Below are 22389 nucleotides of genomic sequence, written 5' to 3'. Positions count from 1 at the left end.
TTTGTAAAATTTATAATGGAGACTACAAGGAATGATTGTCTTACATAATACATGTATTAATATTATGCAACTGTTGTTGATAAACAATCAGAAAGGCTCTCATTGGACCTGCACATTGTCGCTCTGCTTTTAATGGGGTGGGTGAGACAAAGTGACAGAGCTGTAAAAAGTCAGCATCACATTGTGCAGTCTGTAGGGGTGACCTATTGACTGGTCCATACACATTACTATGGAGTGGCTTTGGATCGCCGTGGCAACATGTGTGCTCATGTCCTGCTCTGTCAAAGGTAAGTGCTAGAACAAGCAGGAGGGCAGACCACATGTAGGGCAGTGAGTCTATATTTATTGTTACATCAGCCTCTAAAACAGCCTTTAAAAAAAAAAAATAATAAAAATCATAATGTCATAAATTGACAGATCAGAATTTTTAAAGATGTAAATCTACGCTGTGGGGCAAAAGTGAAACTTGACTGAAAATCTACTGAGTACTTATGTAACTCTAAAGATGGATATTAAAAGTTTGCTTATTGGGCATTTTGAGGGGTCTTATTAGAAAATAATCCTCTTACAGGCAACGACTGGTGGTTGGAGTATGAGGAAGGGATACGACACTACAGCAAGGAGGCTCTAAATAAGGTACTGTGCACCTGGCTTTCTGACTTAAAATGAAAAAGCTGACAAACCATAGTTTCGTCATCTGATTTTATATTTAAATTTTGTCTTGATAAACAAATTGCTTAAAAAGACAACTGGACAACATACACATTATTACATAACAGTCAATTATCTAAAGATTGAAATGTGGGTCACCCTGTGGTGACAAATGACCACACCATATAAAGCAGGGTTCCAGCCTATGTGCAGGACAAGCATGGTGACCAGACTAAAGACTTGTCTTTAAACCAGTCCCTCCATTAACCAATAGGCAGAAAAAGTGTTATTGAAATGAACAAATCCTAGAGGGAAGACATCCAAATCAAGGAGAATTTTTTTCCCTATACAGTCATGAATATAACTGGTTCTTTTATGACAACTTGGCTTCTCTCGTGACTTGTTAAGGAGTTTCCAGAAAAAACTCGGCCTGTAAGCTTCAAACATCCTTTGTTCCAGTGCCCAGATATGAGCCCTTCTCCCTCTGTCCCCTCTTCAGGTCTGTGCAAATCCATTTACTTGACCAGCTCTTTGAGATCTTTATCAACTGACTCTGTATCTGTTTCCTTTCACCCATTTCTTTTAGTTGAATTTGTGAAAGCAGCAGATATCAAAGTCATTGCCGCTTTGGGGGATTCTCTGACAGTAGGTGTTTGAGTTCATGCATTTGCTTTCTCCTTCACTAAAAATAGGACTTACGCATCATTTGAGGCATTTGCAGTTGTGATCTCTAATTGTCGGCGTGGCAGAATTCTCCCAAAAGATTCTCACTGTTCTATTTTCTGCCTTTTTATGACAGGAGACCTCCTCAAAGTGTATGAGAGATTGAGGTCAATTAAAATGATCTGATGTTGTGACCTTTCTTTCCAGACAGCTATTGGTGCTAATGCCACTACTGTTCTTGGCATCCCGATTGAGTTTCGCCATGTGTCATGGAGGTGAGAGCCAAAAAAATCTGCTGTCAACAGTTTATAATCTAATGTGGTTTATATATGTATATGTATATATATATATATATATATATGATTTATTTATTCAGCCAATTATTTATTTATCATCATAGCTGGAATTTTCTCTCCTCATCAAACTGTTAAAATATATGTTTTTAGAGCATCATTAAATGCAAACATTTTGATTATAATGTTATTTTCTCTCTTCTCTAAGTATCGGAGGTTATGGAACGTTTCAAGATGTCATAACTTTGGCAAGTAAGATGTTGGCTATTTCTTAAGCTTTAGCTTCCATATAAATTAAGTTAAAACTGCCCTTTCTGTACTGATGCCTCTTTGAGTGTTTTAGATATTATCAAGTTATTTAACCCCAATCTGCTGGGTGCTGCTCCTGGAAAGACAGTTCATGGGATGCAGGCTCATATCAGTGAAACAGGCTTTAACCTGGCTGTAACTGGACATAACACCTTGTAAGACATAATCATCTTATTTATAGAAATAACTCACATCCTTGATGCACTGGAAGTTTTGCTTGCCTTTGGGCTGCTAACAAGTACTGCGCTACATTTTGAAAGATGTTTTTCTTGGTTTTGTAGCAACCTCCCTGGCCAGACAAGACACTTGATTGACACACTGAGAGGTTATGAGGTAGAGTAGTGCTTCAGGGTGCTGTAGAGGTACAGAGCAATGAAAGTGTTAATAGGCTGTCTTTTTATAGACTCTCTGAAGCCGCTGTCATCTCTTCCACTAGGGTCTGAACTTCGAGGAGGACTGGAAACTTTTGACCATTCTCATGGGCATGAATGACATCTGTGATTATTGCAAAGATAAGGTCGGCCTTCTTGTGTGTGTTCAGTTTAGTTCGATAGAAATGCTTGTTCTCTACGTGGGCTGAATCTCTGTTTTTAATAGGCTCTTTTTTCAGTGGATAATTTCATTCACTACATGGCTGTCTCTCTGGAAATGCTCATGAATGAGGTAAATAAAAAGCAAGAAACTTGACATATATGGATTTGCTCCCAGCAAGGTGCTTCAATTCTCCATGCTGCACTTCAGGTTCCCCGTATGATCATCAACGTGGTTCAGATCCTACCCATGCACACTCTTAGGGAGGTGCAGAAGCCCACCCCAGGTTGTCTCCTCCAGCGGTGAGCCCATTTTGATCAAAATGAACATCTATTTGAGCCTTATTGTCCTCCTTCCTCTTAAAATGTATTCTTACATGACACTGAATGTGTATAATTGGATTCTCATTATTTTAGATCTTTCTGTTCATGCCTGATAGAGCCAGTGGCCAAATCTCCTGAACTACGGGAGCTAGTGGAGGTTAATCTGGAGTTTCAGGTGCTAGTTGTGTCTTTCACTTTACATACATCATTATTACGATCTGTTTAGACACAGATACATCACCACAGTCCTCGTCAGAATTTTTGAGGCCCCTCAAACTAAGATCAGGGTTTGAAGAAACATCAGAAATAAACAGGCCTACAGGCCTACAAACAAATTATTTTAATTAGATTAATTAAAATCAGCTCCTCAGAAAAGAATGTGCTCGATTTTTCAGCATTCACATCAACCAGATTGATTAGTTTATCTTATCATAAATATATAATAAATGTTTTTAGCTTAATAAACAAATAAAGCAATTCAAGGATAAAATTGTTTTGTGTTAAAACTTGAATTAATAGAAGTGGAAAATTGGCAGAAACTACATCAAGGTCCTAAAACAAAAAGAGTTGTATATTTCTTTATTTACATTACATAAGCTTAATTTTTTCTTTAATTTACTTTTTCTAAATTCTTAATTTTGCACCTATACCTGTGGAGTACCAATAATTATGATTGCAACCTTACAACCTTATAAAAATGATCATTTAATTAAACACAATGCATATCAATAGATTTATGATTAAAAAATATCACAGGTTTCATGATTACAGCTTTCTCTAAGTATTGTACCTGTGTGCTCTCAGGAAGATGATATTATGATTCATTTGAAGTATATGTTTATGTACAGAAAAGACTGGAGGAGCTCCTGTACAGTGATCGCTTCTTCAGGGAAGACTTTGCTGTTGTTCTCCAGCCCTTTCTGAAACATGCAGACCCTCCCCGCCTCTCGGTAATCTGTCTCTTTGCCAATGCCAAATTCAACCAATGTGGTACAAGTGTCAGCTTTCAAGAGATGAGTCAGTGTGAAACTTTGCACAGTGAGGACTGAATCATTAGGATTCCTAGTGTGACAGCTGCAGCCTTTGGCTTTACTAAGACAGGCCTAAGATGCAAGTCACGTGTCAGCGGCAGCACACTCCATCAGAAAATCTACAAAATCTGTTTTACTTGTCTGAGCAGAACGGGAAGATTGATATGGCCTTCTTCACTCACGACTGCTTCCACTTCACCATAAAGGGACATGAGGAGCTGGCCAAGGGCCTGTGGAACAACATGGTGAACAAGCACTTGCACTTAGTATTGAATCACCTTAGATGAAAGATCCACAAATCAGAGTTTACTGTGAAAAGAAATGTCATGTAACATCAACTCTCACAAAGGAATAAAATAAAATTTACAGCCTGAAACTTTACTATAAACGTATATAATAAAAAGAATGGATATTTACAGTTGTTGCTCCAAAACTGCAACATTCTGTATTTTAAATAACAATAATTAACCTCTTAAATTACAGGATTTCATGAAAAAAAATGAAGTTATTCACCAACCTGACCTCTTTTTCTATGTCCTGCTCACAGTTTCAGCCTGAAGGAGGAAAAATGATTGTGAGCAGTTTCTCTGATCCCATCAGTCTCATCTGTCCACCTGCAGTAAGTCTTAGTATGGAAGTGCTGTGTTTTCATTCAAGAGCAGTACCTGGATATTCTGACACTGAGTTTAAAATTAAAGCTGCAAATTGAATTTCTCCCTGAATGGTAAGGGATTCAATAAGTATCATACATTACCACTCTGAACTTATTAAAGATCCTCTGCACAAAGGCAAGATGATAGGCTGCTCTAATTATATGAAATGGTATGAACCTTCAATTATCAATTTGTTAAAAAGCTGCTGAAGCCAAGGATGAGGACATTGTGATGTATCTAAGCTTTTGTTTGCATCATATTATTACTTCTTGTATTTATGTTACTAGATTTTCAAGGGTGCTGCAGAGAAACCAACAGGTCTAAGGCAATTAATTTAATCTGATATCAATTTATTAAAGAAATAAAGTTTTAATCATGTAAAAAGATGCACTCAGGATTCAGGATCTAGTCTCCTAAAAGAATGGCTCAGTTGGAGAAAACCCATGACTCATGTAAAAGAAATTATTCTGGAGTTCCCTCTTGTTTCTTAGTAGTGTCTGATGTGGCTGGTTTTGGTTAAAGATTTCATATTCAGCTGTTTTACTTATGAGTACAATCTCCATTCCAACAAAGCTGGGAAGGTGTTGAAAAGGTAAACAGAAATGGAATAATTAGCTAAACGTATATAGCCAAAATGTCACCACTGAAAAATATCAGAATTAAACATTTTATAATTTTAAGTATAATATCAGTTTATCTGAAGCTAATTTTTTCCTCATTTGTGTTTTATGATGTGTAAAATATTTTTATTAGATAAAAGTACTACTGCAAGTAGACCAGTCCAGCACCCAAATTCTTCTACTACAGTATCAAGTTGTTGAAATGGATCCATTGAGCAGTTTAGGAATGTATGGCTAAAACTATGCAAGACCGTCTCTGAATTAGACAATATCTGGATGGGAACAAATGTTGACGTATACATACTTTTTAATATCAATTATACTTTTCCAGATGCTGAAGTCTTTCCACTGTAGCATCTCATTCTTAGACATGTCTGTTTCTAAGAGATGTGATCGTCGTATTCCCAGAAGTTTTTGATATTATGTACAGTAAACAATTGAATATTTATTCACAATTTCATGTTAAGGATTCTTGTTCTGAAAGTGATCCATTTGAAGATGTTTTTTTTTTTAATCAGATTTATGAAGCTCTCCCCATTGTGACTATACAATAATAATAAAAATAATTATGATAATATACGAAGTGAAATAACCTGTGTAGCAGCTAAAAGTTTTCTGATCCTCAGAGTAAAAACTGCAGTGTTTCAAGCTTTGATAAATGGTTTGCAGCATTCTGCACCTTATATGTGCTATGATTTAAAATGAATTTCTTCTATACATGTCATATATATATATATATATATATATATATATATATATATATTTCTGTGTCCTTTCTGCAGGAACATCCATACATCTTCACCCGTCCAGTTGCAGCCAGGTCAGGCCACCCTCCTCTTCAGTCTGATGCTCCATCACTGGCAGTCGTCTTCCTGCTGCTACATCTGGGTTTAACACGTTTTGGATTCATGTAGCTTTCACTTTGCTGATCCAATTTTCCAGAACACTACCGCTCTATTCACTGAGGCAGGTGATGCAGAAACCAAGAGTGAGCCACTTCACAACTTTGAGTATTTGTGGCTCCTAACAAGCAGGGTGGAGGCAGTTCAAAGATCTGAACCCTTGTAGAGCTGCAACCTAAATATTTAGTTTTTAACAACTGTTGCAGATGGAATTAGTGGAGAGTTTTAGTCATTGTTAGTGAAAAGATGACTACTCACTGTAAGAAGAAAATATTACAATTTTCTTTTGAGACTTAGTGAATGATCCCTGATCATTTCCAGGTTAGACTACTCTTGTGGTGATGGGACAACATTTCATGCTTCTCCTGATCCAGGATGCTAACCTATGTACAGTATATTTCAAGGGAAAATCTTGCTTTGTGCTGCTTAAGTTCTTTTATTTATTAAGTTTTACTAAATACAAATTGCAGATGTTGTAATTAACAAAGCAATGATTTTGAATTATTAAAGTGACATTTGTGCATTCACACATAAAGTAATAAATTATTTGGACCATGTCTGTACATGGCAAGTGTTTTCATGGATGTTTGATCAGTCTTTCTATTCCCTGACAGAATCATTGATCATAGATTCTTTCCAATATAGAAATACAGGTTTTAGATCTTGCATATTCTCATTTACAGCAAAATGCAATTGAGAGCTCTAATCAGCTCCTTGAAATGATTTGAAAATGGAAATGTTTAATTAATCTCATCTACCATAGAACTCCCCAGACAGCTCTGACTTTTTAAACAGGAGTCACACATCTTTTTCTCAGATCTGCAGGCGGCTGCTGGCCCAGTTTAATTTCTCTGTCCTCTGGTACCTGCATTATTACACACTGAGCGCTATAAAATGGAACGCAAGCCACTACAGTGAGCACCCAGGTGGTTCCACATGATACTGAAAGACTAAATAGTTGAGTCATTGTTTTCTTCTTGCATTATATCAGCACTCAACATAAATATCTGTGGTATTTAATGATACACTGCAGATGACTGTCCTATTCATTTGCTCTCTGGTTAAACAGAATACACTGTGCAGAATGTATTGACTTTGTTGAATTTCTATGGTTGCAAACACAGGTGGAGACTGTATTAAACTCATCTTAGGTTACACATTTAGCTAAAACATGGCAGATGTTCCTCTTCAATGTAAAGGAAAAACATACATGATGTACTCTAGAGCTGAAATATAAAGAAGAGGATGTTTATCTTGTATTTGCCTTAAGGTAAACATATTTGCAGAACACTTTGGAGACCGACATTAAATAGAAGTGAATCCTTTTAATGTGTGTTTATTGGTTTTTCCAGTAAAGCAGGATGTTTTTAGTTATCATCCAATACACTTTTTATTTCCTATGTCCTCATTTTCTTCTTTTACTCTTGGATGTTTCGCTTGGTTGAATTTCAATCAGTCCTTGTGGCTGTCAGATTTCATAATAACCTTATTATTGCATTCAGAAGAAACCCACTTCATGTTTAAACAAAGCCACTGCTAGTTTACTGTGGGACAATATGGATCTGTCTGACGCAGAATGCTCTTTATAGTCTCTGAAAGCATAATGAGATCTTTGGGATCTCAATAGATAGTGCAGGGTGAAACACAAAGCAGCCAACAGTCCAGCCCCCACCTTGGAAACCTCTTTGTTATTTATTTTAATGAATATGTTGCTAACAAAAGAGAGAATTGCCTCATGGGTGCATGTGCACCTGTGAGTCAGTGCTTGTAAAGGCACAAGAGGGCAAACAATTTTAGATTGTTCCACAGTTTCTCCATCTGCTCCTCATAAACAGAGAAGCCCTTATGTAACAAAACTGTTAAACTAAATTCAGAAATATATATATTTTGTTTAATTTAGCCACTTTTCATAAAACTACCTTCCCACTCTGCTATGACGAGGGTGCAAACACATCTGAAGAAGAAGAATGAAATTATTTGCCAACACCTTACGTGCTTCATAAATGTGACATAAATGAGGAACCGTGGGTCATGCAGATGTTTCCAGCGGGGTTCTAGTTTTATAACAGATCTGCTGCAATCCACCATACAATCATGTAAAATAAGTATGTTTCCTTCAAAGTTTAAGCTAATTATTCCTGCTGAGCTAAAACATATTTAATGGAAGAAGTGAATAGTGAGACCTGCTGGCTGGGCTGTATGAAAAGTTAATAAATGTCAGGAGGGCTCATCTGCTCTCTTCCGCTTTTAAAAAGTAACAGTTGTGGGACATAAAGTGCATAAAGTCTTAATCCTATGCTAAGACATGGTAGCCACCTGTGACACACCCCTCATTAATGTCATTTTGGACTCTCAATTTGAAGTTTCATCTCTGCATGGACTGTCCACACCTGCAATAAGGTTATCTAAAATCCTGTCATGCTTGCTCAATAACATATTTGTGAACTATTGTTTCTTGCTATCAGCTGTGTGCATATAGTACACAGCCAAAGGCTTGATCCTGTGTTGTTATTAACTTTTTTTTTTCATCTTAGTTAATCAACAGCCTATTGACATGACCACAATGGGCACTGCATGACCGTCACTAAGTAATTTTCAAAGAATTGTCGCTTAGCAACACACAAAGGGCCAGAGCTGTAATCAGTAAATCCAGTTTGATGACAAACATCTTTGTCCTGTATGAAAACATGTCATGTTGTTGACAGAAATACAATTTGTGTATTAATTTGCAGTTTGGCCCCTTTATTGAGAATACATTTTGTATGTGATGCATTCACTCATTTAAAAAGGCGGCACACAGATAATGTGCTTTTCTGTTGTTCTTTGAACAAATTACCTATAAATATGGACATAATTTTTCTGCCATATTTAAGTATGTTTTTCTCCTTGGAAGACAGCTTTGCCTGGAAATGAACAGGAATTACTTTTTGAAGGTATTTTGCATAACTCTTCATTTGGAATGTGCAAAATTTTATCAGCTCTAAAATGTTTTAAGTTATCTTGCAGGAATTTTCGGATTTCATATCACCATACTAAACTTGACAGTTCCACTCCTCTGAACTTGGCATTCTGTTCAGGATTATTTTCCTGCTTATGTTCGAGTTCCGTATCAACTTTTGGACAGATTAGATAATATTTTTTTTCCAGGGGCTCTTTGATATAAACTGGAATTACAATCTGTGGGAGCAAAAGTAATCCAAAGCATAATATTTTCACTAGTGTGGCCCACAGATGAAAAATTGTTCTTCTCTTGAAAGTGTGCTGCACCAAGGATGTCAACTGTTAATCTGGCCAAACTAACCTTTTATTAAACTTTTAGAGCACATTGATGAAAGGAACCAGCTCTCAGTTTGGGTTCAGGAATCAAACACCCTCCCCACCTTTAAGATTAGGCATAAAAATGTCCTTTTTGATAAAGCTCATATTTAGGATTAATTTTGGTGACCCTTAGCCACCCCTTTAGTTATGCTGCCATAGGATTAGGCCACTGGATGATGTCCCATGATGCACTGAGCACTTCCCCCATTTTTTCCTCTATTTAAACTTTATAAATATATGTCTTTATTATTGTCATAAATTTGTGTTTCTCTTTGTCTCTCTCAGTAGGTGTCCCTAACCCATGGATTAAATTAAACAAAACACTTGATGCAAACGCACATCCTAACCTGAACAACTCTAAATCTGTTCACGCCCTGTTAACCACCAAGGTATAATCAGGCACGATAGTTGTCATTATTTATCCCAGGATGACGTCATTTCCTTCCCTCCAAGATATAAAAAGGGCGCTGTTACGTTTAGGTTTTGGTAAGGAGACCGGGGAGGACGGAGGCTGCCGGGTCACCGATGCAGCAGAAAATTTAGCTCTCCAGAAATACCAAAAGGCTAAGTTCAGTTCAGAATGCACCCGTAATCCACCGACCTCTCTTCAAAGGGGGGAAATCCAACCTTCACAGATACAAGCTTCGCTGTTTTGTTTTATTCCTGAAGAGCTCAATTCGTTTTGTTTCCAACATGATCGGGAGAGGATTGTTCCTTCTGACGGTTTTGTTCAGCTGCGGTAAGAAAACGCTAAACCTCATTAAAGTTAAGGGTGTGAAGAGATAGACGTCGTTTTAATAAAAAAAAATCTTCATCACAAGAAGTGGCTGCAAGGGTTTCAGCACCAAGGACAGCGACGAGCACATCTATAGATGCGGCGGAGGATGGAAGCAGCTCACCGTCACCTCTGTCACATTCAGTCCCGTTACTAACACTTTTTTTTTGTAGTAGCACAGCTTGTTTAAAAACGGGGACAACAGTAGAGCTGACGGGATTATAAAACAGCAGTCATAAAAATGACAAGTTTTGTTTTTCTTGCTTCTCTTGCAGTTCTGTCATTGCCAGTGACTTCCAGTCAGCTGGAGAATGTAGACGCAGAGGTAAGATTTTTAATTTTCCTGGTATTAATTAGAAATGTGGTATGACTAGAAATACATCATGCTTGTATTTCATCCCTAAGCATCCTGCCTACTGGGGCTATCTCAGTTTGACTTTGTTTAAATCAATAAAGACCAATTTGAAAGTAATTGAGAGCCTTGACCTCTGGGATTTGGCATGAGAGGATCCATTTCACAAAGAAAAAGAGAGCATATTTTTTAGAGTAAGTAGACAAGAATAGAAATGGGAGATGTGGACAATCTGTGAAAGAAGGATGGATGAGTAATTCAAAGATCTAGCATATAGATGTCAGAGTACTTTTAAACATGAGTGAAAAAACATCAGGCTTTAGGGATTGGTTGGCACTGAAAGCACAAAGGGAGCTCAACTGACTTTGATCTCTCATCTGAGGAGTTTCATATCTTTGAATTAGTGGGAAAATCCAATGAGCTGCATCCAAAGAGCAGCAGAAAAAATACAATATTTATTCCTGGCCCATCCTTAATTCATTGCTATTGTTACAGCATCACAGTTTGCTTGAGGTGTTTCACTGACTTATTTTAACCAAATCAAGTGATTTAATAATTTTATTTTCTGTCATTTAGGTTAAGTTTTAAAAAAATTGAGATGTCATAGTTTTTTTTTTATTTTAATTAAGTTGTCGTCTGTGTTCTCAGGTGATGAAATGCATTGTGGAGGCTTTGGCGGATGTGTTATCGAGGCCGCAACTCATGCCTGTCAGTCAGGAGTGTTTGATCACACTGAAGACAGGTAGGTACAAAGTGAACAGACTTCCAAGGTTTATGGACAAGAAACAGTTATAACATTGGCTTAGAGGTGTAACATTATGATTGAGAGACTAGTTCAGTAGGAATACATGATCATAAACATTGATAATGACTATAAAAAGATTTATGAAAGCATTGATGTCCTTTTTTATATGTTTATGCATTATATATAAAAGTCCCTTACAAAAAGTATTAGCAAAAATGTTTTATTTACAATAATCTGGTTCTTTTTATGCTGCCATATGTAACAATGCTTCATATAATAGAAGAATAGAATAATATTTAAAACTAAAAAGCTGTACCTGCCCCTAAAATTGCCAAAAGCAGCACAAAATGTAAATCATAGTCATTACTTTGTGATGAAATCTGGATGTTTGGCATCCATAAATGAGTTTCAGACTAATTTAAATAAGAGCGTTGTCACTCAGGATTATACACTTAACTTTTAACAATTATGATTGTTGAAGGGGTTGTTTGCATGACATATGAAATTTTCCTCTAGTAAGTCTTGCCTGCAGCCTTGATAACTATTTAACATATCTTGAAAACTGAGATATTTTACTACAGAGATGCACTACATTCATTACCATGGTCAATTTTACCAGTGCTAAACTCTTGAAAACAATTTTTCTCTTTTAATATGCAAAATAGTTATATCACTCAGCTAAAACAGTGTTCTTTTAATACCACAAATCAAATCTTCATACTACATCAGATCTCAACATTGTATGAGTTAGCATAAACCCAACCCAGCATTTAAGCAACATAAGATGTTGTTATGAATTTTTACAGTTAAATATTTCTTTGAATCAGAGATAATGGCATCCAATTTGATTAGCTTCACTCATGTCTGCACACCTCCAAACACTTACATAGTCCATTATTTTGAAGTTGTAATCAGATATAAAGACTTTCCACTGTTGCCAAGGGCCTCCTCTGAAGGGAATTGTGGGATTTCTTTTCACAGCACAATAAGTAGTTAACCTTACTGCTGAATGCAAAGAGCCTTGGCATTTAGTTCAAATAAAAATTATTTAAAATCAGCAGATTTTAGATTTTTTTCAGCATTCTAATGTCCAAAACAAATATTTCCAACATTTTTCTCTAGATAGTAAAGTTGGCAACACGATAGTAAAAGTCATCGCGGTCATACTCAAATAGAAATTAAAACTGTGTGTCTCTAAAAGAGAACCTTCATAGTCTGCTCCTATCATAAGGTTAATGGATTGCTGCAGTGATGACTGGATTAAAACCTGATGCAGAGTATAAAACACAGCACTCAGTGAAGACAATTCAGTTACATGGTCATTGTTTTACCTTGATGCTGTCCTTGCTGCAAAGAGAAATCAATGAGAGTAGTATTCTTCCAGAATTTGCTTCTGAGCAGGCGCTATGTGGGAGAGGGAAATTGTACACCACCAGATGGATAGAAATAAGGGAGAGTGGGAGAGAAGAGAAAGAAAGAAGATAGCAGTATTATACAAGAGCACAGAACAGTACAGGAGCCTTTTGCTACTGCTACTGCCTTACAGTATGCAGTGCTGTTTGTAGGTCAGCAGAAAGTCCAGTGCTCACTGCTGCTGTAATTCACTGGGGGACTCTCTATGGGCCAAATGATTAATTGTGCACTTGCTCTGAAAGCAGTAAATTCAGGGCTATTAACTTTGATGAATCCACTGAAACAAATTGCTGAGTCCTTTGAAAGCATGAAGCGGAAACAACATACACCTGTATATTTAACCCCCTGCTGGATCCTCATTGCTTTTCATCTGTTCTTTTTCTTTATTTTTATGAGCTACTTAGCAACTTGCATTTTAATTTTATTTTTTTGTACATTTGTGCAGATGACAGGCTTGTTGCCATTCTTCGTCATCATAACTTTCTGAAGGAGCTGCAGGATATTGCTGTTCAAGGTGAGTCACTGAATACTCATAGCTGTTTGTGTGCTGAATGTGCATGTATATACATGCAGATAAAGACAATGGACTAGGCACAAAGCTTGAGTAATTTATTTCCAATTAAAGGTGATCAGGAGAGAGCTAAGCTGCAGGGAAATGCTGATGTACCTGCTCCAAAGACACAAGCCATTCAGACTACAGATGATTCTGGTGGTGAGTCTCCTCACTGTGTTGGATTCACGAGAAACTTTTTGGGAGTAACTAATAAGCGAGTTGTCAAAAGTCAGCTTTGTAATACTTTGTTTTTCCTCCCCCTATTTTACGTTTTCAGCACAGCAGAGCTAAGGAACAGAGAAAAAGTGCTGAGGGACATTTAAAGTCTGCTGATGTGTGTTTTTTTTTTTAAGTCTGCTGATGTGTTTTTTTCAGACTGAGGTTCTTCAACATGATAACATACCTAGCTTTTTTAGTCACTGCAAGACTCCCTGTCTGCATAATAGCATGGTTGACATGTAGCTTCTCCATCAATCAAAACACACACAAATTTGGCAGTTTTATGACACAGAGTGACTTTGACTGCATTCTTATGAGAACTGACTTTTGGGATTAGTAGAAAATCTTGAAGTAAATTTAATTTAATCCCTCTTTGCTTTCAGATCGATCAATGTTGGAGGCTTTAGGAAGCCCTGGTGAAAGATCCATCCTATCCCAGAGGAAGAGAACAGAAAATGAAGATGGAAGAGAAGAGAAAGATGAGAGTAGGGAAGATGGAGGGTCCCAGGAAGACAGTGAAGCTGTGGAAGTGCAAGTGAAGAGAGGGAAAGAAGAGGACCAGGGTGAGGCTGAAAAGAGGGAGGAAGATGCAGACAAAGAGGAACATAATGAGAAACGTGCAAGTTTAGAGGAGGTTTCAAAGGAAAAGAAGACCATGGATAAGAAAGGTGAGTCGATGTTTCTGTCTATGCTTAAATTGTATCCGCTAGAAACTAAAATTACAAAAAGATGTTATGAAACAAAGATGCTTAGATTTAGAGCTTGATAAACACCCACTCAAGTTAGATTTATTTTTGCTTAACAAATAAAGAAGATCTTAGTAAATTAAAAGGTATAACATTGACTAAAGGGGGATGGCTGAACCTTTAGATGGGGAGAGTGTTTAAAAACTGCCTTGTAAATTGAACTGCCTGCCATCCCGCAATTTGCTGATTGATGGAAGTACTTCCATCTACATAATGAATTTCATCCCTGTCAGAGGGAGACTGTAGACATTATAGTTGACATAGTGGCAGTGCACTAAGAGAAATGATTAAATAACTCTGAATCCTAAAATTCAAATCACCTTGTGCACATAATTACAGCTGGAAATAATGCTCAGTTTAAGACTGCAGTCGAGATGTAACTTTATTTATTCAGAATTTTCTAAATACAGCGAAATACACATATCTATCTTCTGCAAAAAGAAGCCTAAGCCAAGTCATCTGATTGCTTCAGTTATGCCATTAATTCCTATAAAGCACAACTAGCCCTCCTGGGACAATACTGCCAGCTGGCAAGGAATTGTTCATTACAAGAAGTGGAATCTTGCTGATGGTGAAGTCTGTGCTGCCCCTGATCTTTCCTCTTTTTTTATTTTTTGTATTTAAAGGTGATGAGTTTAATGAAGAGAGAGATGCTTCCAGAAACAAATCAAAACAAAAGAAGTCTGAAGAGGAAAACGAGGAGGAAAAAAACAAAAGATCTTCACTTTTCTCACACATGGATAAAGAGGAAGAAAAGGAGGAGGAAGGTAAAAGTGGAAGCAGGGAGAGCGTTAAACAATGGACCAAGAGGGCCAAGTTTTTGCATTTGAAGAAGAAAGCAGATGGAAAAGAGGCTCAACAGCTGCCCATCCAGCACGAAGTGCCTCATCATTCAAAGGAGGTCATGGTGGAAGAGATGGAGGAAGAGAAGAAAAAAAGAAGAGGTATTCAGAAGAGTCCAGAAGAGAAGGAGCTGCAGATGATTGCTCGTCGGGCACCAGAGGAGAGGAGGGGGATGGAGGAAGAAGGGAGCGCTAGCAGAAAGTCAGAGGTGTGCCTTCCACTTCTATTTTTACAATAAGTGCATCAATATTTTTCAAGTGACTGATTGCTTTAGAAAACTTTCACGTCTTCACAGTCCTACATGCTTCAGGGGTCTTATTGTACTGCTTTCTTTCCTAGTTTCACTTAGCATGTTTTAAGTATAAAGATGGATCTTTAGGTATCTGTTTTCACATAAAGATAGTATAAAAAAAACTTTTCCAAGGATTGAATTAGCACCTAACATTGAAGTATAATACAAAATGATAATTTATCTTTCTTTAGCTTCTGAGCTAAGCTAGCTTTTTATTAACATATCGAAATGGCTTCTCATTGCCTGGAATAAAGAGAAAAATATTATTCTAAAACATGCCTAACTATTTTGATACATAGCCATAAGTTTATGCATCGAAATAACAAGGAACTTCTTGCTCATTGTTTTATTTGCAAGCTCAAGGCTAAAATATATTTAGTATGAAAGGAGAGAGTAGAATTATTTGTATAGTTAGACTCCCATGAGATAAAAAGTGCCGCAGCCTTTGCAGCATGTTCAGAGAATTTTATTTACACTGTGATGGCTTTCATTGCCACAAACTGTTGCACAACTTTTGTTCAAGTAAGGTTAAAATACACTATTTTGAATATACTGTGTCCTTGCTAACAACAACAGAAAAATGTGAAAGAAGCACCCATATTAGATGAGATTCTTTGCTTTGATGGCACTTTTTCCTCACATGTTTTTTTTTTTCACTTTACCTGCAGGAACCTGAAATTGAAAGTCTGGCAGCCATAGAGTCAGAGCTGGAAAATGTTGCCCAGAAACTCCACGAGCTGCGGCGAGGCTGAGAGAGAGACCTGCACGAGTTTGCCATTGCAACCTTTTTCTGTCTTCTTGTCCTCCTCCGCTTTACCAGATGCCTGGTTTCCACAAATAGATTGTGTGAATGTGTGACAAAATTTTATCTTTCTCTATTTTTCTTGAGGGTGCAACAATGCTGCAGCCTCTATTGTGACATTCTGTCTCTTGCATAGAGTAGCATACTGTAGATTGCAGCTAGACTTGCATACTAACATACAGATGCACAAGGGCTGTGCATTCACATGCGTTGAGAACACATGCAGATTCCTTCAGAAACATTTTTGTTCTTTGACAATCATCTCTACTTCTGCACATGCATAGTTTTTGCTTTTCTGATTCTTTTAACACTGAACAATGATTCATGTGAAAGGTTGAGGTTAATCCAGGTATACACAACCCATCAAGATGGGTTGTACAGTAATAGCATGTAAACATGTACAAAGCTCTTTTTGGCTCATTTATTTACAAAGTTAAAGAAAAAGAAGACATACTGTAGAAGCTTACCTGTTGTGATAGACACAATTTATTCTAATCAAGCCAAGGCAATAACTGAAGATTTTTAGCAGAAAAATGACTGGATTGTTATCTAAAATTATACTGAAGTTGTGTAAGAAAATAAATTGATTGAATCTGGACAGCCTTGTTTTGGTAAAATTCTTTTAATGCCTAAAAAACACATTGAGATTTGTGATAAACTCATCATACCAACAAATGTGCAATAGTTTAATGGACCCTTTAGCTTGTGAAATTTATATTTTTTTTCATCATAAATGAAGTTATTTATAAAATAACATATTGTATGCCCACAGTTTACAATATATACTCAAACAGTTCAGTGTAAAACTAGCATCTCACTGAAAAAAAACACCACTTGTGTGTGTAAATACAGTTTGCACTTATTTGTTTGTGGGCATGTAAGCTGCATTTATGAATCATCAGCATGACACATTAGTTGTTTATACAATCTATTCACTTCCAACACAATTCAACACACAGTTGTAGTATAAACATTAAAATTCAATAGTGTTTATTAAGTATTAAGCTGAAAGGTCCTGCATAGATCTAAATAACAAAGTATGATGTTTATGGTTCTTGTTTTGTTCTATCATCAGTGTGTGGAGTTCTTCTCCTCTTGTGCAATGTGGGCAGAGGAGAAGCTGATGTGCAAAAGTTCAGCTTCACTTGGCAGCTTTAATAAATTTTTAACCAGTTTCCACCTGTGTCTACAGCTGAAAAATGGTTAAAAATTGAACACTCTATCTGCATGTACTGGAAAACCAAACACCAACAAATACATATACAGCCTCCATTTTTCTCTATGACACAGCCAAGTTGAATCACACAGTAAGCTAAGCAATGTAAAAAAAAATGCTTTGCTTGATACCAAATTCTGGACATTATATTTAAATTGAGCTATTTTAAAGTTAAAGATCAATAACATTTCCTTCAAACTGCTTTCTAAAATTTACATAAAAGGCAAATTGTAAAAATTCATATTTATGCTTTTCAACAAGCTATTTCAAACACGTATCAGATGGCCTTGTAGGACACTGTAGATCCACATTTTTAGTTAAAAACACTGTCAACATAATATATTATAACTTGAATATAAAGGGGAATGTCCCAGTGTTTGAATATGTTGTAAAACATTCATTTTGATGCAATGGAAAGGGCACCAGATGGCGATATTAGAACATCTGAAGTCCTCTTCAAAAACCTTTGTAGGGCACCACAGTCCACAGTCGAATGGGAACTTTTTGTTCTTTGCAAGCAAGGTTAATTTTTCTGATCACGTCTTGAGAAGATGGGTGCTTTAAAATAATGCGTACTCTACATCTGTAGTAATGCTACAACATGTTTGATAATCAGAGACCAGCTTTGTGCATTTGTCTAGGTATTGGTTGTAAAAGAAGTCAACTTTTGTTACAGCTTGTAGTGCACAGCAGTGAAGGATGTTGCATAAGTCCCATGCAAAAACCACCACACTGAAGATCATCACAGGAAGCGGTTTTGTTGTGTCATTAGTTACTTCTTTTTTGCTGATAGCTTTATTATCAGTCTGTTAGAATTAACTTTAAGATGAACTTGCTTTGTCCATTTGTTTCACATCAGCTGCACTACTGATTTCCACATACAATAATAAGAGTTCATTATTAGTTATTAGTTGCAAGTATCTACTATGTGTGGCCTTTGCCTCCCAGAGAGATAAACAAAGTTGAAATAAATAGTGTTTTATTGTAAGTAAGTGAGACAAAATTTTAGTCAGTTATTGTGTGTTTCAAAGATGAGGAAAGGAAATGACTAGAAAACCCATTTGTATAAAAATATAAGATTTTATTTTCAGCTACAAAGTCAAACATGTAACATTTTTGTCACACTTCTCAATAAAATAGTAAAAAATACAGTTGACAAAAAATACATTACTGATACGTTTTGAAGCACAGAACAAATTTGGCCTTTTTAAATTAACTTAAACTGTACAATTATATACACAATTTACATATCAACAATAAAAAAAGGAATGAAATTCAATTCTTCCAGTCTGTTCTTCTACTTTTGTACAAATAGATGCATGGTTTCTTTCTTCTGACCTGAATTGGTAATAGTCAACACATGTTTTTTAACTTTTTTTTTCTCAGTGCCATGGCAAAGCCCACTGTGTTCCATATCTAACCCTCCACTCTGCACGCTGCTTGCTTTCTCATCCTCATGTTGGGTGGAAACGCTGACCTTTCCTCCACTCTGTAAGCAGAGTGAACAGCATACACATAAGTCTGACATTCAGGCCTGCACTTAGACACACACACACACATGCACACACATTCATACACAAACACAAGGACATATTCAGACCCGTTTGGACAGTGAAGCACTGCTTTTCTGTGGTCTGTATGCTCCCTTTTACAGCTGCTATGAGTTTACAGGTCTGGTCTTGGACTTAGGGTGGGGGGGACTAATTAGACACCTCATTTAAAGAGGAGGTCACCGTTTGGATGTGGTGTAAAAATGCATACAGTAAAATGGACGGGGTTGTAAAAAAGCTTTCAAGGGAAATGGGCGGAAACCTGACAGTAGGTTTGTCAAGAAGAAAAAAGTTATAGTGCAGGAATCTCTTGGGGCTGCCAGGCAACCCTCTGTCTGAGTCTATGTGGCTAATCTGCATCAGCCATAAAAACAAAACAAACAAACAAACAAAAAAACATACAGACACTAAGACTAGTGTCTGGGCTACTTTTACAAAGAGAGCATGGAAGAAATAAAATGTAAAAAATATATAGACTGAGCTGCAAATTGAGATGGAGTTCTGTTTGTTTTCAAGTCATAAGCTCTGGTTGTCCTTCAGTGGCTCACGCCATGTCTCCTATCATCTTCTTGTAATACAGAGACTCGAAGATGTCGTTCTCCCCAGGACAGTTGTAGTGGCAGGCACAGGACTTGATGAACATCATGTGCTTCTTCATGACTTGCCCGTCTGGACATTTGAACTCCATGGGCAGGGTGGTGGTCCTGTGGGGGGTGCAACAGCGGCCATCCAGGCAGACACCACAGAACTTTGGCCTGTAGGACTTGGTGGTGGTGCAGCCTGAGATCTCAAACTTCATGGGCTTAGACACTCTTGGGGTACGGATGCACTTTTTTCCTTTCTGCAGGAAGACAATGAGAGAAGAAACGACTTTAGCAGACATTCTTTGCTCTTTATGTGCTGTTATTATATCTGCAGTTTATGAGTAATACTCTTCAACTAGAACTCACCCTGATGCTTTGCTCCAGCTGTGACTCGCATGGACGCACCATGCACAACCGGGTCTGTTTTTCTAGACGGCAGTCACGGTTATCATTGGTGACTCTGGTAGAAATCCCAAGGCCACAGGTTTTAGAGCAGGCGCTCCATTCAGTAGTTTGAACCAGGCAGTTCTCCCTCATCATATTAGGATCTGGGCCATAAATCTCTTCTTCCCTGAATGCTGTAAACACACGAGGAAACACTTAATTAGAGAAACAATCCTGATTACATCTCACTGTTGTGTAAAGATCAAGGGAGAAACTTTCTTTGCTGTTAAGAAAGACTGGCTCACCAGGCAAAGCAGAGCCCACAAAGGTGTTTGTGTAGGGAGAATCACACTCCCACTCCTCGCAGCACTTTCCAGGTACTTTGACACGTCTTGGCATAGGGCAGTCTGGACTGGGCAGCCGGATGTCCATGGAGCAAAGTGGAACACAGCCCACTGCTCCATCCAGACAAGTACACTGGTACTTGCAGCTGCTCTGGAACGTTTCTCCATTCTTGTACACTATGCCACCAAAAACACAAGTAGCTCCCTCTCGAGCTGTGGGGCACAAATTACAGGAGAGAGGTCATGATTTGGCTCATACATTACAGGTTATTTATGGATGACATCTGTGTTGATGCAGAAACAAGCAGTAAGAAAATTCCAGCTATCAGCAGCTCACCTGTGCACACGCCTATGCGTCTGTTGATGGGGGCACCAAAATCACAGTAGAGTCCTTTGTGTGGGTCACAGACATCTTTTTCAGTGCAGAGCTCCCCCATTTGTTTGGCACACACCCTGCAGCAGCCACAGCCATCCAGCACAAGGCTCACTCCTGGGGGGCACTGAGGATGCATGGAGGGGCACGAACATTGACCACTGCATTCCTGAGCTGCTGCCTGAAAACAGAGACACAAACCTGGGTAAATATTATGTACACATGGTGCTCTGTAGACAGATATACTGTCCACATATTTAATAACACAATGTTATTCTAAATTAGAGTTCATGTTTTGGCAAATGCAACGTTAAAGACTAAATATTACACTTAAAAACGGACATGACATAAATGATGATAAAGTCAAACACAAGAGTATTTTTGTCTTACCATGTATGAGAGCATGACACACAGCAGAGGCAGCAAGATAGTCTTCTTCATCCCAGTAGACATCTTTTCTAGTTTTTAATAATAAATTCAGATTCTTCCAAAAACCTTCGTGGAGGAAGTTTTCTATTAGTCTCAGAGTTTGAGCTTGAAAACTTCTTCTGATCAAGTTGATCTCTTGTCTCGTTTGTCTTAGAGTTTCAATCTGCCGCTCTGGTCACAGTCTTTTTTTTCCTTTTCTTTCTTGGTGTAAGCTAGAGTTTAGCTTCAGTAGAAGAGTTGATCTGAGTTCTGACTGCAGAGCCGAGTTCCCTTTATACTCCTCGCAGCACGTCACTGGGGGCTGAATGGAGAGCCAGCCCTGGACAAACATGGACATACTTGGCATTCTTTCCTCACTTCCTGACCCCCACTCCAGACATCCCGCATTCCTGCCGTCTGAAGGCAAGGCTCTACTGCTCGGCCAAACAACACTGTCTCTCTCACAGCAGCTTTCATCTGGAATGGGAGGTTAAGTCTGGTTAGAGGCCTGGGACCCCACACTGGGAATTCCTGAAGACTGACTTCACAAACAGACAGCCAGTACCTATAAATATTAAATTTAAAAAAAGAAGGAAAGAAGAGGAAAAGGCAGCACAGTTCAAAAGCAAAGCTACAAATAACTTCACATGAAAGAGGAACAGTTAAAAAAAAAGAAAAACAACAGGTAGAATCTCATTAAGATGCATACAATCAAAAAAATAAACATATTGATGTGTAACAGGTGGTTAAGACTTTTAGCCCACAACAGCATTCCACAGCCCTGGCTTCAAAGCAGTACAGAGTATGTACTTTGGTAAATTAGCAGTGAGCAGTTGGGGAAAGGAAATCATTGGAGTCATTAACTTGAACTGGTTATCTATCAAGGTGCTCGTTCCTGCACAGAGACTTGGAAACTGTTGTCTTGTAACTTTTTAGTCTGTCCTTGTGTGGTTATGTCTGGGAAAGTGCAGCTGCATTTTTCTGCACTGACTTTTCATCATTTAAACACATCGAGAGAACATTATGATCTCTTCAACATGAGGAAAGCATTATAAGCACAAATTCTCATTAATGTTATACAAAAAATATGCTGTTATTGGCAACTGTATTTGTTCTTTTTTAAGTAAAAGTGGCTAGATCCTTCCTGGAAGGAGAAGGAGGTGGAGAGACTCAATAGGCTGCAATCTGTAACTTAACCACTAGATGCCACAAAGTTGTCCACATTGCCATTTAAAGTTACATGTAAAACAATTTCAAATGAATTGTTTTTACATTGAAAGTGGTTTGATCTCATTCTTTATGGCTAATGTATCAATATGTTGTATTATGATATGAGATTATCAACATTCATCCATCAATGCAGTGGTAGCATTTCAATGTTCTAGCTGGTGTTGGTGTGGCTGTTTTAACTCCAGTGTATGTAACATTTGTCAGTGATTTAGAGCAACAAATACTGTATCTAGCAGGTAGAAGGACAGAGACATACTCCATTATAA

The 22389-nt window shown here is 37.6% G+C and overlaps 3 protein-coding genes and 1 long non-coding RNA gene across 4 annotated transcripts; 3 read left to right on the top strand and 1 right to left on the bottom strand.

The window, feature by feature from the left end:
• The first annotated feature begins 211 nt into the window (after window positions 1-211).
• On the top strand, window positions 212-3819 carry si:dkey-177p2.18 (phospholipase B1, membrane-associated). The gene is made up of 13 exons (XM_041976764.1): window positions 212-287; window positions 572-636; window positions 1060-1150; window positions 1238-1296; window positions 1522-1589; window positions 1816-1859; window positions 1951-2071; window positions 2198-2249; window positions 2353-2433; window positions 2514-2579; window positions 2658-2749; window positions 2864-2945; window positions 3619-3819. Exons 1-13 carry the CDS (start codon window positions 230-232, stop codon window positions 3817-3819), a joined length of 1080 nt encoding a protein of 359 aa, XP_041832698.1. The 5' UTR covers window positions 212-229.
• A 64-nt stretch (window positions 3820-3883) lies between these two features.
• On the top strand, window positions 3884-4851 carry LOC121633317. The gene is made up of 2 exons (XR_006009041.1): window positions 3884-4046; window positions 4349-4851. It is a non-coding gene; the product is annotated as an uncharacterized LOC121633317 (long non-coding RNA).
• A 4922-nt stretch (window positions 4852-9773) lies between these two features.
• Window positions 9774-16632, top strand: chga (chromogranin A). The gene is made up of 8 exons (XM_041975032.1): window positions 9774-10033; window positions 10345-10394; window positions 11070-11163; window positions 13025-13093; window positions 13205-13291; window positions 13735-14019; window positions 14724-15148; window positions 15901-16632. The coding sequence occupies exons 1-8, from the start codon at window positions 9988-9990 to the stop codon at window positions 15982-15984; spliced, it is 1140 nt and encodes a 379-aa protein (XP_041830966.1). The 5' UTR covers window positions 9774-9987; the 3' UTR covers window positions 15985-16632.
• A 1952-nt stretch (window positions 16633-18584) lies between these two features.
• On the bottom strand, window positions 18585-21173 carry LOC121634058 (CCN family member 2-like). The gene is made up of 5 exons (XM_041976464.1): window positions 20876-21173; window positions 20450-20666; window positions 20074-20325; window positions 19751-19962; window positions 18585-19641 (listed from the first exon to the last, which is right to left on the bottom strand). Exons 1-5 carry the CDS (start codon window positions 20936-20938, stop codon window positions 19345-19347), a joined length of 1041 nt encoding a protein of 346 aa, XP_041832398.1. The 5' UTR covers window positions 20939-21173; the 3' UTR covers window positions 18585-19344.
• Window positions 21174-22389: the final 1216 nt, after the last annotated feature.

Source organism: Melanotaenia boesemani, chromosome 22 (assembly GCF_017639745.1).
Source record: "Melanotaenia boesemani isolate fMelBoe1 chromosome 22, fMelBoe1.pri, whole genome shotgun sequence".
In the NCBI taxonomy this organism is placed as follows: Eukaryota; Metazoa; Chordata; class Actinopteri; order Atheriniformes; family Melanotaeniidae; genus Melanotaenia; species Melanotaenia boesemani.
The sequence above is the reverse complement of the archived record's forward strand: the minus strand, read 5'-3'. Positions and strand labels throughout refer to the sequence as shown.